The sequence below is a fragment of the Periplaneta americana genome, chromosome 16 (assembly GCF_040183065.1).
Source record: "Periplaneta americana isolate PAMFEO1 chromosome 16, P.americana_PAMFEO1_priV1, whole genome shotgun sequence".
In the NCBI taxonomy this organism is placed as follows: Eukaryota; Metazoa; Arthropoda; class Insecta; order Blattodea; family Blattidae; genus Periplaneta; species Periplaneta americana.
Window position 1 is genome coordinate 175167407 of NC_091132.1, and position 17111 is coordinate 175184517.

A 17111-nucleotide genomic window follows, 5' to 3' on the forward strand; every position below is an offset into this window, starting at 1 on the left:
GTGTCCCTTAAAATTCATTTTCTCCATTCCCACCTAGACTTTTTCCCTTCCTAGTTGTGGAGCTTTTAGTGATGAACACGGAGGAAGGTTCCATCACGATATTTCTGTTATGGAACAAAGATATCAGGGCCGTTGGAATGAAACAATGCTTGCGGTTTACTGCTGGTCTTTCCGTAGGGATGCTGCGGAGCTCACAAGAGGCAAGCTGAAAGACAACGATCTCATGAAGCCACACATGATGCTCTTCAGACCCAACCATCTGCCAGGTATTCTTCCATAAATTTAGAACTCATAGAATGTAACTTCCATTTAAAAAAAATTTAAATGCACTTTCAAAGTTGTTGGCATATGTAATTAAAATGTATCGTTTTCTCGTAATCCGTTAAACTGAAATACCTCCACCTATTGATATCACAGATACTAGAGCTAAGAATAATTTTTCGTTTTTCTCAAAACAAAATTAGTAAGAATTGACTCATGAAGTGCAGGAACCATTCAAAAAAATTTTTTTGTTGGCCAGTGTTATCAATAATTTAATTCTGATCCAAACCTATTTTTATATTTCGTTATAAATAAAATGTGTATACTCAGTAGTAACACATTTATGCAACCATGAACATTGAAAAGAAGAATTCAAATTCATTATCTAAGAATGAATGTAACTTGGATGACAGCTGATCCCCATGCGACTCTATATATTACGAAAAAGAACGAAAGTACTGAAGGGTTAACAGCTGACATTCCTGGAGCATAGCCAGTGGGGTTGAAGGCGGGATTGCACGGGTCAGCTCGTTTCATAGACAGGTATGCTGATATTCCGCAGCAGTGGACGTTTCGGTAATGAAACTGCAGTTGTGCCGGTTTCAACGTATTATTTTTGTTTCAGTTTAGAAATGTAGAGAGAAATAATTAATGAATGGGAAGCAATATATTTACTTTTCATATTAACTGATATTCCGAAAACAGTTCAGATGTAAAAAAAAATATTAATTATGGTTCACATGAAATTTATCAGACATATCTATTGTCACTTTAATATTACTTAACCCGCGATTAAAAATGAGAGGTCGTACAGGTCTGTAGGTCCTCTCAATGCCGAGATATTGCTGAAAGAGACCTCTAGGGGTGGTTGATTTCATATGAAAATTTCGCGCTCTAATGCCCATAGGGAGGGAGATGGCGTCATTGGGCTTGGTAACACGAGATATATTACCTACCAATAACATGCATTTAAAATTCTGCCATCTTTGTTCACAATCGACTCCAGAATGAATGCCTATACTTCGTGCAGGAGAAGATGCATTGTACCTCAAAAACACGTATGAAAATTTATTCTTGTGCTCTATTGTACTGTATTATATTTACTTACATTCTATGGTAATCATACATCACTGCACTGCTAGGATATGGTATATGTCAAAAGAATCTTAATAGTAGGCCTACTACAAAGTTTTAATTACAGTGCAATCTAGTTGAAATATATGTATACAGAAGGGTTTTACAGTGTACTAGTACAACACAGGAAATATTCATGTAGCATTGTTGAATGTCGTAAAATCATCTACAGCATAGAAACCATCAGAAATTTGTAGTTCTTTAATTTGGCCCCAAATAATCTTATGTTCTGATTTTGATTTCTTAAATCCACAAGAAGGTTATTAATAATTTTTACTGCCATATAACGCACTCCTTTTTGATACCACGATAGACTTGCCAATGGACTATGAAAGTCATTGTTTTGATGAGTATTAATTTCATTTTCACGATTACATATGAGAAAGATTATTAATGAAAAAAATATACTGACAAGCCTTGAGTAGTATTCGTAGTTTTTAAAAAATGGTTCTACACCACTCTCTAGATTTGGCACATACTATTGTTCTGATTACTCTTTTTTGTAATACGAATATACTGTTACTACCTGCAGAAATTCCTCAGAATATTATTCCAAAACTCATTACAGAGTGGTGGGAACATCTACAGTAGAGGTCACAAGCAATCCACTAATTTCGAGTTCCACTGGAAATATCACTGACCATTAAAAACTTACGTGGTAATCCTACAGGAGTAGAAATTGAACACATTTACTTCACACTTACCTCTCAGTTGTCTCAATTTCATATTCCTCGGAAGTTACTTCCCACTTAATCTCTTCTTTTACCGTAACAAAATCAAATGTTCCTTCCTGAAAACATTGAATAATGTAGAGAACACTGATGCAGGCATATCGAAAAGCTCACTATCACCGAAATATAAAATATAATTAATAAAATTTAATGTAATACAGTGTAACAATTAATTAATGACTAATGTGTGTGTATCGATGGAATTATATTCGCGGTCGTACCAAACGTTAATTGTTGATGTATTATAAACTAAGTGCGTGTTGGCGACAAAATCAAGACAATAAATGAAAATATGGCTGCAGTCTTTGGCAATTTTTACGGTTATTAATAATGACAAAGTGAATGACAATTCTTCTAAATATTAAATATTGCATAAACTACACTTTTATAGTCTTAGTTGTCGATTGTGGTATATCAGAATTATAGCCAAGTATTGCGTCATGCCTGCTAAATCAGTAAAGTTAGGCCGTTGATTTTCAAGTTCATTGTAAACAGCAGTTTTGTAATCCGATTAATTAATTAATTAATTTATTATGGTTTATTTAGCGACGCTCGCAACTGCAGAGGTTATATCAGCGTCGCCAGTATAAAATGTCGTCCCTCATTGACAATGTCACAACCATACCACAAGACATATATCTCCTATCATTTCGTAACATTTCTCGCATATCTCTAGGCAGAAGACAATCATATACAACGAAGTGATTCTGTGGTAACGCACTAGACTCGCAGTCAGGAAGTCCAAGTTCAAACCCCGTTGTCTGGCAATGTGAATAGGGGTTTTCATGGTTTCCTTCAGTCACAATGGCAAATATGGCAATGGAAAGTTGCATACTATGATTCATGACCGCCTTAATCACATTATCATAATCACTAATAAATTTGAAATCAGTTTAATGAATACAAACGAATGTAAAAAACGACAAAAACCAATTACAACTGCAATTATTACAAATAGCATTAGACTTACGATAAGAGAAGGATTTGGCTTTTCTGCGTCTAGATTTTCGCTTGAGTCTATAGCCAATGGGTCAACTTCAGGTTCGGTCTTGATCACATCCATCACAACTGAAAGAAGGAGCCAAAAAACATCTGCAATTTGTAGCAACATACTCAATACTAGCAACAAAAGTTAATACTGTATATACATATTTGCCTGTGATTGACGTTCTGGCTCATATATAGACTATATCGATTATCAGGCAGCACATCTCATTTGACGATATGTATCAGAGGAAGAACAATTGTATGTATCTGAATTCATCTCCGCAAGAAATCCTTTACAAACTCAACCCCTTTCACTTCCAAAATCACCGAAACTACCTCAACTCTCATTTCCACCTAATTTATTTCTAAGTTGTTTTAACGTTGTCGACACATGTTACACAACAAAGTGCTATATAAATTAAAACAAATACCTTCCATTATAAAGCTTTCTCATCATAACGCAACGAAAAAGAAAATTATCAGTAAATGTCGATGGAATTTGCGTTTTGTCGGATATTCTTTCCATGCATAACTACATATTATAATATTAACAACACAATAAAGAATAAAATTAATTTCATTTCATTCTATGTCCAGATAATGCGAAATTCAAGGAAGCTATGGAAACGAATGTAACTAAAGTATTATCAAGGACGCCGTGGCCAATGTTAATAAACATGAATACAACAAGGATTAATGAACAGCTGGGCAATTAGGTGAGAGTGGATCAAATGAGATTTGTAAAGGCTAGAGTAGACGTCTTCGAAAGCGTACTAGCGAGTAAGCCCCTGAACGGAACCGAAGCCAGTACGTAATGGGCGCACTCCGCCTCACCCATACCCACCTGTACTGCACTCAATGTTTATGCACAAACGAAGAGCAGTGGCGGACTGCCATTATCATTGTGCTGGTTGGCGTGTTCCACCTTTTCACAATGTCTTCTAATCATGGACGTAGTAAATTCAAGGATGAATAGGAAGAGAAATTTTTTTGTGTTAGTGGGGAGAATGTGAAATGCTTAATTTATTCTAAAATTCTTAAGGGTGTGTTAAAATTCAACATGCGACGACACTAGTCGACTCTTCACAAAGAATATCATACAATTACAGCCATGTTGGACATGTGAAAATAATTTATTTTGAAGCTATCTGTATGACTGTTGGTTATACATAATAATCCGTATATTACAATACGTTTACACTCAGTTCCGCATGACAAACATACAGTTTCTCGTTTAATTTTATGTAAAATGCGTAGGCCTACAAATATCTTGATAAATATAAAACAAGAAAATACAAACACAAATCACACACGTGTCCTCAGTCTTAAACAGAAAAAGCTTCTTGCTAGCTATGTTCTAGCTTGGAACATTGGAAAATCAATGAAGCCCTTTACAGAAGCATCATTTGTAAAATCGTGCATACAGGACGTTACTAAAATACTGTGTCCAGAACAAAGTCAAAGTTTAAGAAAATTAAATTGTTTCCAATTACAGTTCAGAGAAGGAATTTCAAGATTGTAAGTGTAATTGAATCTGAAGTCGAAACCACAATTAACCAGTTTGTAGCTTACTCACTTGCATTGGACGAAAGCACAGATAGAAATGACAAAGCTCACCTAGCCATTTTCATCCGAGGAGTTAATGAACATTTTACTGTGTCTGAATGTCTTCTAGATGTAATTGCAAAATACAACTGGAGAAGATCTTTTCCAGGCACTGAAAGGCACCATAGAACAGAAGAGGTTGAATTTGCAATGGCTTGTGTCAATAGCAACAGACGGGACTCCAGCTTCATATATGTCAAAATAATATACAAACGTGTGACATTTCTTATTCTTTTAATGTTATTATTTGTAAATTTAAGCAGACCGTTGCCGCGATCCCCCACTGATCGCTCCCATCTGTTGAGGTACGAGTCTCTCCCCCTTCTCTAGCCTTACAGCACACTGTGATCGGCGGGCAGCATCGAGAGCACGAATGACGATACGCTTTTTGGAGATCTCTGGGCTAGAGCAATAGATGGATAGGAGAGAGAAGAAAAATATGGGCATTATGAATATAGCTCATATAGACATTATTCCCAGGGTATTCAACAGTGTGACACCGTTTCTCTGACTCACTTTTACCCACTAGATTGATATAGACTTTTGCCCATTGCTCCTGATCCTCTTGTTGTTGTTATTGTTATTATTAATTATATTATTATTATTGTTTTATTTACTTAAATTAATTGTGCTTCACAACAGCCAGTGGCCAATTACAGTTCAATAATAATAATAATAATAATAATAATAATAATAATTATTATTATTATTATTATTAATATTATTTTTTTTTTAATTTATATACGGTTTTTTTGATAGTTAAACATTGGAATAATGACATTTCATATTAGGCTAAACGTACGACTTCAAATTCTCTTCGATTTTGGAACACAAAATTGTGAACACATATATTTTATCACGAGCCGCCACTGTTTATAATTGCTGGTCTCTGACCGACACTGGACACTGTCACTACAGCACTGTTTGATACAGAAATAATTGCCGGTTTGGGTGTAAAAATATTGAAATGTCTCCAAACTTAAACTTGTGTTTTGAGATTCATTAAAGTTGTTATTCTCACAGTTATGGAACAATTTTAAAATTTCAACGATCACGAACGTTAGTCGTTGCGTAGCAGTAGAGATTATCAAACTATGAACAGTTAATATTTAAATGTAGGTTGAGAAGTCTTTCATTGATAACGATCTTTGTGTAATTTATGTGAATCCACATGCAAATATTTGAGAAATAAGCGGTAACCCCATGAGTATTCATTATATGAAGTAAAAAACTTCCTCCGTCTATTCCACCTAGCATGAAACATATTCTTCTGATACATGCATGACTTTAACCTCCAAGGAATTAATCATTAAAAAAAAAAAGCCAAAATCCGCCATCTGCATATCAGATATAGCCTAGTATTAAATAAATTACCTTACTGCATTTGAATAGCTTTTGCATTAAATCCTGGTATGAAATAATAATGAATATTCCAGTCTTGAGAAACTTTTATTTTGCAAAATAAATTAACACATTCTGTATAAATCGTATTTCAGTAACATTTCGCCCGTGAGATTAGGCGTACAGAGTTGCAGACACACCAACTGCGAGATACAATCCTTACAGACATATTACATGCATATCAATTAATTTTCAATGTGCAATGTTACCAACAGACTTAAAGACAGTTACCTTTCTCAGATATATTTCTCAGAAACTTCACACTTGTCTGTCGTGTATAGATTTTTATAATCTCAGGCACCTACCCTACAACTGCTGCAGTCAATTTTCTTTCGTTAGTGTACTCACGTCCATGGAATTTAAGTGTCTTCGTCTTGAGATGCATATCCTACGTAAGTCGCATTCAAATGTTTTCAGTCTTCTGACCACATCTTTTGAAGTAATATCTTTTAAAAAAGTCACCACTCTGAGAAACAAGCCTCATACACACACACACAGTCGTAATTAACTGCTTTTTCTCGAGAGGGAGGTAATGGACTTTCAAATTTCGGAGAAACTAGGCGCGTTTTAAAAGTTCGGGCTCTAACACATAGATGGTATTGGAAACGTGTTAACTATGCCGTCATTGTTAGCGGCCATTTTACAGTAGTCGAAGTATGAAAAATCATAATTTTCTGTTAGTCATATTTTGTGTAGTTTAACTTTTAAAGTAAGTTTGCCCAACAGATTGGCAAAACTGGAGAATATCGAGCTTCCTTCTGTCATTAAATATTTCGTAAATAAGGGAATGATTGTAACAGAAACTGAAGCACACATGAATGCTATACTGTGGAATCCGCTTTTCAGCTGTGAATAAAATGTACGGCACTATTTAAACATGGACGAAAGAGTTGAAGTTGACTTCCGCAGTGGACGTCCAATAACAGCAAAAAGTGAAGAAATTGTAATAAACAAATGTATTATATGTCGAATGTCCGTCGACTGAAAGTAGGGTAAATTAGCGACGTTATACATATTTCAACTGAATGGGTGTGTCACTTCCTAGTCGATGTCGCGTTCCTTGTTTGTTAACGTCCGATGTCTAGTTTCGAGGGAGTGTCTGGTTCGATTCGAGAAAAATGCACTAGATTTTTTGAGACGGTTTGTGACCACTGATGAAAGTTTGATCGACTACTGCATACAAGAGACATAACAGCAACCGAAGATACGAAAGCAAAGTGATTCTTCGGCTCTAGACAAAGCAAAAGCTGTGAAAGGCATGGACAGTGTTGCCAACAGATGCTCAAATAATCCCGCTAGACGGCTTTCGAAAACCCGCGATTTTCTAATAAATATCTCTAGATTTTAATGTGCACTTACTATTATTCAATAATAATAATAATAATAATAATAATAATAATAATAATAATAATAATGGTCAATATAGAGCATCCGTCCGCCAATGTAACGAATATTGCACACTTTTATCATTTCCTATGTGGGGCTATAAAGCAATTTTGAACACTTTTATCCAGACACAACATATTATTGTTCTTATTGCATTATAGCCTATATGTTACCGTTAAAACCCGAAATCCGACAAAACCAGTTTCAACTAGTAAAAACTAGTTTTAAAAATGCAGAGGGTTAGAAAGTGAATTTTCGTAAGATCTAGAATCAATAACAGGTTAGGTTTGGTTTTTTAATTCTTTCTTTAGGCTTTTACCAAACAAAAACCTATCTATCTATATTTGCTTAAACTAGTTTTTACTAGTTGAAACTGGTTTTGACGGATTTCGGGTTTTAACTGTAACATATATATGGAATTATCACTATATTAACACATCCATTATTTCACAAAACACACACTGAACGAATTAAATATAATTATGAAAGCCTTCAATAATACTAATATGAATTTGATTTCTGAAACTTTAAAGATTAAAAACCGTTAGTTTTCCCGCTAAGAGGGATAATATAATTTTACTCACGAGACGGTTATCCAAAAAGGCTAGATTTAGAGGGAAAACCACTGAATTGGCAACATGGGCATGGCGTCCGTGTTCTGAGATCGTTAGTGGACGTAATGATCATAATTATGATTGACTATCTAGCAAAGAAGAAAACAATAACCAGAGAATTTATTGAAATCTCCAGCAGCAACTGAAAGCAAAAATGATCGAGAAGAGGCCGTGTATGGCCAAGAAGAAAATTCCTTTATCACGATAATGTATCTGCCCACATTTCAGTAATGGCGGTTGCTAACTACGCGAAATACAGTAGGAAATGCTGGACTAATTCCCCACCACCAGTCACCAGATCTCTTCCTTTTCCTGAAGCTCAAACCTAGAAGAAATTTTCGTCAAATAAATAGGCTGTCAAACAGCAGAAGGCTTTTCTGCAGACCCCATAGAATCTGTGTCTACCAATGGAGTACTGGAGAACCATGCGTGTGAATCCCAAGGGCTATTATATTGGGAAATAATGGCTGTTTGATAATAATCATTTTTATTTGACTGAATGTCCTTAATATTTAATGGGCTGTTTTTTTATTTCTTTAGTTATTTTGTATAGTGACGATTATATACATGGGGATGTAAATATTAATCGATTTATTTTATTGGTTCTTATATTTGTAATATCTATGTTTCTAAATTGTATCAATCTATGAACTTTTGAAACCATAGTAAATCAAACTTTGGCCTTAGCATTGGAATGACGTGTCACTGTGAACACAACTGCACCATCACATAGATGGTGAAATCATAAGAATGATCTCACTGAAACACTGCATTTAAAATTAATCTCACCATTGTTCAATAAATTTCTCTCTGAGATACATTTTCCGCTTTCATTGCATTTGAATTTTAATGTTCAAATGGGTAGCGTAATGGTAGCGTAAGGATGAATAACGTGAGAAACATTTCCCACAGGTCCTACATTTCAAAGGTTTCTCACCTGTGTGCGTCCGTAAATGAGCTCTGAGACATCCAGAATATAAAAAACGCCTTAAACAATATTTGCACTTGAATGGCTTCTCGCCAGTATGTGTGCGTAGATGCACCTTAAGAGAACTTGCAACTGAATAACTTTTTCCGCAGACAGCGCATTTAAATGGCTTCTCGCCTTTGTGTGTGGGTAAATGCGCCCTAAGATACCTTGCAGCTGAAAAACGTTTTCCGCATACATCGCATTTAAAAGCCTTCTCGCCCTTGTGTGTGCGTAAATGCACCGTAAGAGATCTTGCAACTGAATAACTTATTCCGCACACATCGCACTTATATGACTTCTCGCCCTTATGAGTTCGTAAATGCCCTTTAAGATATCTTGCAGCTGAATAATTTTTTCCGCACAATTCGCACTTAAATGGCTTCTCGCCCGTGTGTGAGCGTTTATGAATTACAAGGTTCCCTGGAGTAGAGAATTGTTTGCCACACGTTTCACATTGGAATACTCGTACTATCTTATCCGACTGCTTGGGTTGATGATTTTGAAAATTTCCCGATGTTAAGAAACCAATACCGCATATCTTACATGTGAATGGCTCTTCGCCTGGATGAGATCGTGTATTATGGTATCGCAGATACAGCTTTGTTGAGAAACATTCCCCACAAACATTGCATCTGGATGTCCTAACTCGGTGTGAACGGAGGCGATGCTTTTTAAGACTGTTGAAGTCCTGCAACATCTCGCCACAAATAACACACTTAAATAAATCTTCATGTGCTTGACAGCTGTAGTCAGACTGCAAATGGGCGTCAGTCAGAGGATCGAGTCTGCTTCCAAAAGCATCATTTTCTGAGGAGGGACAGCTTTCAGGAATTTCGACTTTCTTCAGAGTTTCAATCAGGTCAGTATTCAAAACGCTGCAATCGAAACATGCCATTAATGTCGAGATAGCAAATATATTCAACATCGATGTGAAGGTGTACAACATGGGATTTTCAGGTGATGATCTATTGAACCCTCGGTATTCATGTGAACGACACCCGTCAACCAACGTGATTATTTCATTGTTGCATTTCCTAAAAACTGCTTACAATTGTGAGAATTTAGGCACCTTCAAAACCAAGATCACGTAATAACATACTTTAGTTTCAGTGTTGAATTTCCTGGTATAACTTGTGTACCCATGGTTACATTCTTCTAGGTGATAATAATTGAAGACTTGGACCGAATAAAAGTGTGTATTACAATCTGCTAACTGTGCAGGAGCAACGAAGATGTTACTTCGTAATTCCGCTCATAAATTTACTACCGGATTTACCGTTATTACATGAATATGTTTTGTACACAATTTGCGAGGTACACAATTGTACGTTAGTGAATGTCACATTACACATGATAGAACTTTGTACCAGTTTTAACTTCCCAAATATGCTACTGATGATTACAGACAATAAACAGTTCTAAACAAACAGAATATTATGAAATATACAAAATCACTGAAAATGTTGAATTATGAACATAGTGATTACGACATTTATTTTTAAATGCTATATATTAATATGAATTAACACCATGTAATTTATTAAAGTTACACGCAATGTTAAATTTAGAATAAACATACGATATTAATCAAATAGCATATTATTAGAAAATAACTCCAGTATTGAGATGTAAGGACCCCATTAAATTAATGAAAGTTGTTAACAATAATAAATGAATAAAGAAAATTATATATTACACTTGAAAATTTCTTGTGGGATAGAATTTGAACCCCTCGTCCGAATATTCACTATCCATCCCAGCAGATGACTTATCTGTTAAGTATAAATTTGAATAATAATGAAGACAATAATAATCACAGTATTTAAATGTAGACTGTAATAGAATAATACATTTTAAATAGGTCCTTTCTGACATCAAGAGCCAGTTGTGAGAACATCTCCCTACAAGAAATTCCACTAATCTGTTCCTGAAACGAAATACCTTGATAAAAGTGATATTCCGAAATCAGTTCCAGATGTAACAAAATATTAACTATTAACTATTGTTCACTTGAAGTTTATCAGACATATCTATAGTCACTTTAATATTACACAACCCACGATTAAAAATGAGAGATCGTACAGGTCTGTAGGTGCTCTCAATGCCGAGATATTTCTGAAAGAGACTTCTAGGCGTGGTTGATTTTATACGCAAATTTCGTTCTCTAATGCATATAGGGAGGGGAGATGGCGTCATTGGGCTTGGTAACATGAGATATATTAGTTCATGGTCTACGTACCAATAACATGCATTTAAATTTCTGCCATCTTTGTTCACAATCGACTTCTGAATTGATGCCCATGCTTCGTGCAGGAGGAGATGCATTTTACTTGAAAACGTGTATAGGATTTATTCTTGTGCTTTACATATATTATTGTATTGCATTACATTTACTTGCATTCTATGATATTCGTACATCGCTTCATGGCTAGGATGTAGAACATGTCAAAAGAATCTTAATAGTACTATGAAGATTTAATTACGTTGCAGTCTAGTTGAAATACATACAGAAGGGTTTTACAATGTACACCACAGGAAATAGTCATGTAGCATTGTTCAATGTCGGAAAATCATCTACAAAATAAAAAAGAATGAGAAATTGGTAGTTTTTTAATTAGGTCCTAAATAATCTTATGTTCTGAGTTCGACTTTATAATCCATAAGAAGGTTAATAAACATTTTTACAGCCATATAACGCACTATTCTTTGATACCAGGATAGACTTACAAATGGACTATGAAAGTCATTGTTTTGACGAGTATTTATGTTATGATCCGTTGAATTAATTAGAACATTTTCACGATTACATATGAGAAAGTTTATTATGAAAAAATATACTGACAAGCCGTGAGAATTTTTTGTAGTTTTTTGAAAATGGTTCCACATCATTCTCTAGATTAGGCATCTACTATTATTCTAATTACTATTTTTTGTAATAACAATATATTGTTACTACCTGTAGAAATTCCTCAGAATATTATTCCAAAACTCATTACAAGTGGTGGGAACATCTACAGTAGTTGTCACAACCAATTCACTAATTTCGAGTTACTCTTGAATTATCATTGACTATTAAAACCTTAAATGGTAATATTACAGGAGTATAAACTGATCACAATTGTATCACACTTACCTTTCAGTTGTCGCAATTTCATATTCCTCCGAAGTTACTTCCCACTTAATCTCTTCTTTTACCATAATAGAGTCGAGTGTTCCTTCCTGAAAGCATTAAAAATTGCAGAGAACACTGATGCAGGCATAGCGAAAACCTCAATATCACAGAAATGAAATATATAATTTATGAAAGTTAATCTAATACAGTGGGACAACTAATTAATGACCACATTTAAATTTAGATTATCGAGTGTAAATTTTATTTATGGCAACAGAAAGATCAACCATTACAAGAACCCGTCATGATTGTTTCTCGATTAAGAGCAGGAAGTGGAAATTCTGACCTACTCAGGCACGTGCTGATGGCTTTGGCCCGTAACACACTTGAAGAGTTTTCGCTAGCGAGAAATGTGTTGCGACAAGAGGCGAAGAGCCTTCCTCCACACACTTGGTGAGTTCTCGCTATCACAGATCACACCTCGCTATGATCATCTATGCACTGCCTTCATGCAGAAAACATTTTTCTGATTATAGTAATCACTCGTTGGGGGAAATATTATAGATTATGTATTTACGTATATTGCCGTACTTAAATATATAACCTGTAAGTATATTGTCGTACTTTACAAATTACGTACGAACGCTATGTTGAATCTGAGTATTCAGGTGATGAGGAAATGGAATTACATGAACATATTTTGTTCATGAAAAGAAGTAGGCCTAAAATTAGAGAAAGAAATATCTGAAAATCACATTGTATCTTACGAAAATAAGGGCGAGTTTTGGACACTGGTTTCGATTTGAATTATGATACGTTTAGGCGTTATTTCAGGTTCAATGGACCAGAGTTTTTTTTTTATATTCATGATATGATAGAGAATTCTTTGCTATATTCTGATTAAAATTACGTAAACTGTTAAGACATATAGATACATTATTTCAAATCTTTAATTAATAGTATTAAATCTCATCAAAATAATATATAGCCCTACTTATTTGCAGATAATCTGTATTTGTCTCCAGATTTCCTCCTTAAGTTTCGTGTTTTTACAGTTTTCATCCCGTGTATCATATAAATAGGCCTATGGGTGCCATCGCACAAGTTCGATAAGTTTCTGACTGCAATTATCAACCATCTTTCCTCATTTTCAATAAAAACAATACATTTCATGACCACCTGTGATATATTTTTCTGCATTCAATCGTCATAAAGAGCATAAATGTCAAATATCTTTGATAAATGTGTCAAGAAAATTCGCTGAGCTACCGATTCCAACGACATACTCGCGCGAGATTTTTGCCTAGAGTGAGAATCTCTTCCAGTGTGTGGACGTCCATTTGAATTCATGTTATCAAACTTTGCATTTTCTGGCAACACATTTCTCGCTTGCGAAAACTCTTCAAGTGTGTTGCGGTCTTAAAGTGTCGTCCCTCATTGACAATGTCACAACCATAACACAAGACATATCTCTATCATTTGGTAACATTTCTCGCATATCCCTAGGCAGAAGACATTCAAATACAACGAAGTGACTCAGTGGTAACGCACTAGAGTCGCATTCAGGAGGTCCGAGTTCAATCCCCGTTGTGAGGCAATGTGACTAAGGTTTTTCATGGTTTTCTTTGGTCACAATGGCAAATGTCGGAATGGAAAGATACATACAATGATTCATGACTACCTTAATCACATTATCATAATCACTAATAAATTTCAAATCGGTTAAATGAATCCAAAACGAATGTAAAATACGACAAAAACCAATTAGAATTGCGGTTATTACAAATAGCATTAGACTTACGATAAGAGAAGGATTTGGCTTTTCTGCATCTGGATTTTCCCTTGGGTCTATAGCCAATGGGTCAACTTCAGGTTCGGTCTTGATCACATCCATCACAACTGAAAGAAGGAACAAAAAATATCTGCAAATTGTTGCAACATACTGAATACTAGCAACATATAAGAAGTTAATACTGTATATACATATTTGCCTCTGATCGACGTTCTGGCTGATATGTAGACTATATCGATTATCAGGCAGTACATCTCATTTGACGATATGTATCAGAGGAAGAACTATTGTATGTATCTGAATTCTGATTAGTGTGATATGTAGCTAATCGGCGATATATGCAATGTCGGGTGAAAGGAACTGGCCCCTCTACCACATTATTTCTTAGCCTAGTTGCCTTCTAAGTGTGCCATGTTGGTACCACTTGTGAGGTTCAGACCTGAATTCGGACAGATAACTAAACAACAATATACATATTTGGCTTATCTATAGCACGCGACACTAAAATCTCCAACTTGAACTTTTTAAGTTTTATTGTGCGGGAATCTGTAACAGGTTAGATTAGTTTAGGATTTTCGTTTGCCTTACATATTTGAATCAATGATAAGTTAGGTTAGGCTTTTCGTATGTACACGTGTATGAATGTGTATCAGGTTAGCTAATATTAGTTTAGGCTTTTGGTATGCCTTGCATATAGCTAGTAAAATGTGAGTTCCGTGTTGATTGTGGAGTGTTCCACCGCTTTAATCCACGTGTTAAACAATCACATTTAGGCTACACACACAGTTGAATTACTTCCTATTTTTAGCTATTTTATCATGTTCTTAAACCAACTGACTTCCTATATGAATTCTTCACATTCTAAATTATCATACCTCTTAAAATTTGACAGTGTTCCCCAATTTTTTCGTAAAAAAAAAAAACCCCCAACTGTCGTCTGCTACAGAAAACCCTTCTATTTATTTAATTAATATATATTTTCAATCATTTAGTTGGCTTTAATTACTATATCCGTTAAACGAACGATGACGTAGTTCCCTTCCCATTTCGCTTATCCATCTTCAAGTATCTTACCTCTCATACTAATATAACTTTGATGTCATTGCTAAAGTTTCAAGCTAGTGTACACTCACACAATGCCTTGCATATACATATCTGTGACAGATTAGATTATGTTAGTTTAGGCTTCTTTTGTTTTGCGTTGGACATACGAACCACTGCAGAATTTCCAAAGTCTGGTGATTTTTAAATAATGATGTTGTCTTTTGGGGCTAGCGTAATGGAGAACTTTGAGACGAAATTACAACACAGAAACTTCGTGTCTACTTCAGTATTATTTGTTGTGCTTCATTCTATTCCAGTGGTTATTCAATTAATACAAGTTTTTATATACCTACTTTCCTTTTCTTCGTTACAAACCATGTTTACACTTCTATTACCATGCACCTCTCATTTCACAAGTAAATTATACTACATTTCCGAACAATTTCCTTTTCTTGGAGCATTTCCCTATAAAATCCTTACCGGTAGCCTTCGAAATTCATCTCCGCAAGAAATCCTTCACAAACTCAACCCCTTTCACTTCCAAAATCACCAAAAGTACCTCAACTCTCATTTCCATCTAATTTGTTTATTTCCAAGTCGTTTTAACGTTGTGGACACATGTTACACAACAAAATGCCATATAGCCTAAATTAAAACAAGTACCTTCCATTACAAAGCTTTCTCATCACAACGCAACGAAAAATAAAATCATCAGTAGATGTTGATGGAATTTGCGTTTTGTCGGATATTCTTTTCATGCAGAGCTACAATATTAATAATACGGTACAATAAAGAATAAAATAAATTTCATTATATTCTAGATCCAGAAAATGCGAAATTCAAGGAGGCTATGGAAATGAATGGAACTAAAGTATTATCAAGAAGGCCGTGGTCAATGAAAATAAACATGAATAAAACGAATATTAATGAATACTTGGGAAATTAGGTAAGGGTGGATCAAATGAAAGGCTACAGCAATAGATGGATAGGAGAGAGAAGAAAAATATGAACGCCATTATGATTGTAGTCATATAGACATTGTTCCCATGGTATTCAAGAGCGTGCCCCTATATCTTTGACTCAACTCAGTCCTCTATATTAATATAGACTGTTGCCCATTGTTCCTGGTCATGTTATTATTATTATTGTTGTTGATATGGAACTGTAATTGGCCACTGCTGTTGTACAACACATTAAATATAAGTAAAAAAAATAAAAATGATAATAGTAATAATAATAATAATAATAATAATAATAATAATTATTATTATTATTATTATGTTTAGAATTTATATATGTTTTTTTTTTTTTCGAAAGTGAAACATTGGAATCATGACATTTGATATTAGGCTAAACGCACGATTTCAAATTCTCTTCGATTTTGGAATACAAAATTGTGAACACATATATTTTATGACTAGCGCCACTGTTCATAAATGTTGCTATCAGCCCCACACTGGACATTGTCACTACAGATACAGAAACAAATGCGGGTTTGGGTGTAAAAATATTGAAATTTCGTCAAACTTAAACTTGTGTTTTGAGTTTCATTAACTTGTTATTCCCACAGTTATGGAACAATTTTAAAATTTCAACGATGATGAACGACAATCGTTGCGTTGTAGTAGAGGGTATCAAACTATGAACAGTTAATATTTAAATGTAGTCTAGGCTGAGAAGTCATTCAATTTGTAAGAAATAGGAACTAACCCCATGAATATGCATTTATATGAAGTAAAAAACTTCCTCCGTCTATTCCACCTAGCATTAAACATATTCTTCTCATACATGCATATATTTAACCTTCAAGGAATAAAACGTAAAATAAAAGCCAAAATCCGCCATCTGCATATCAGATATAGCCTAGTATTAAATAAATTACCTTACTGCATTTGAATAGCTTTTACATTAAATCCTGGTATGAAATAATTATGAATATTCTATTCATGACAAACTTTTATTTTGCAAAATAAATTAACACTTCCTGTATAAATCGTATTTCAGGAACATTTCGCCCGTGAGATTGGGCGTACAGAGTTGCCAACTGCGAGAAACAATTCTTACAGACATATTA

The 17111-nt window shown here is 34.6% G+C and overlaps 1 protein-coding gene across 6 annotated transcripts in view; it reads right to left on the reverse strand.

Moving 5' to 3' along the window:
- The window catches only part of LOC138691991 (zinc finger protein OZF-like), a 95152-nt gene that overhangs the window by 58520 nt on the left and 19521 nt on the right, over positions 1–17111 (reverse strand). For 2 of the 6 annotated variants that reach the window (XM_069814720.1, XM_069814721.1), the window contains exons 4-7: positions 14003–14100; positions 12223–12308; positions 3097–3194; positions 2100–2185 (exon numbers count right to left, since the gene is read on the reverse strand). Coding sequence is in view for 4 of the 6 variants with exons in the window: in XM_069814712.1 (XP_069670813.1) it covers positions 8950–9964; positions 12223–12308; positions 14003–14100; positions 15701–15707 (1206 nt within the window). In the remaining 2 variants the exon portion in view is untranslated. The other 4 variants (XM_069814713.1, XM_069814711.1, XM_069814712.1 and 1 more) reach the window with 3 other exon arrangements.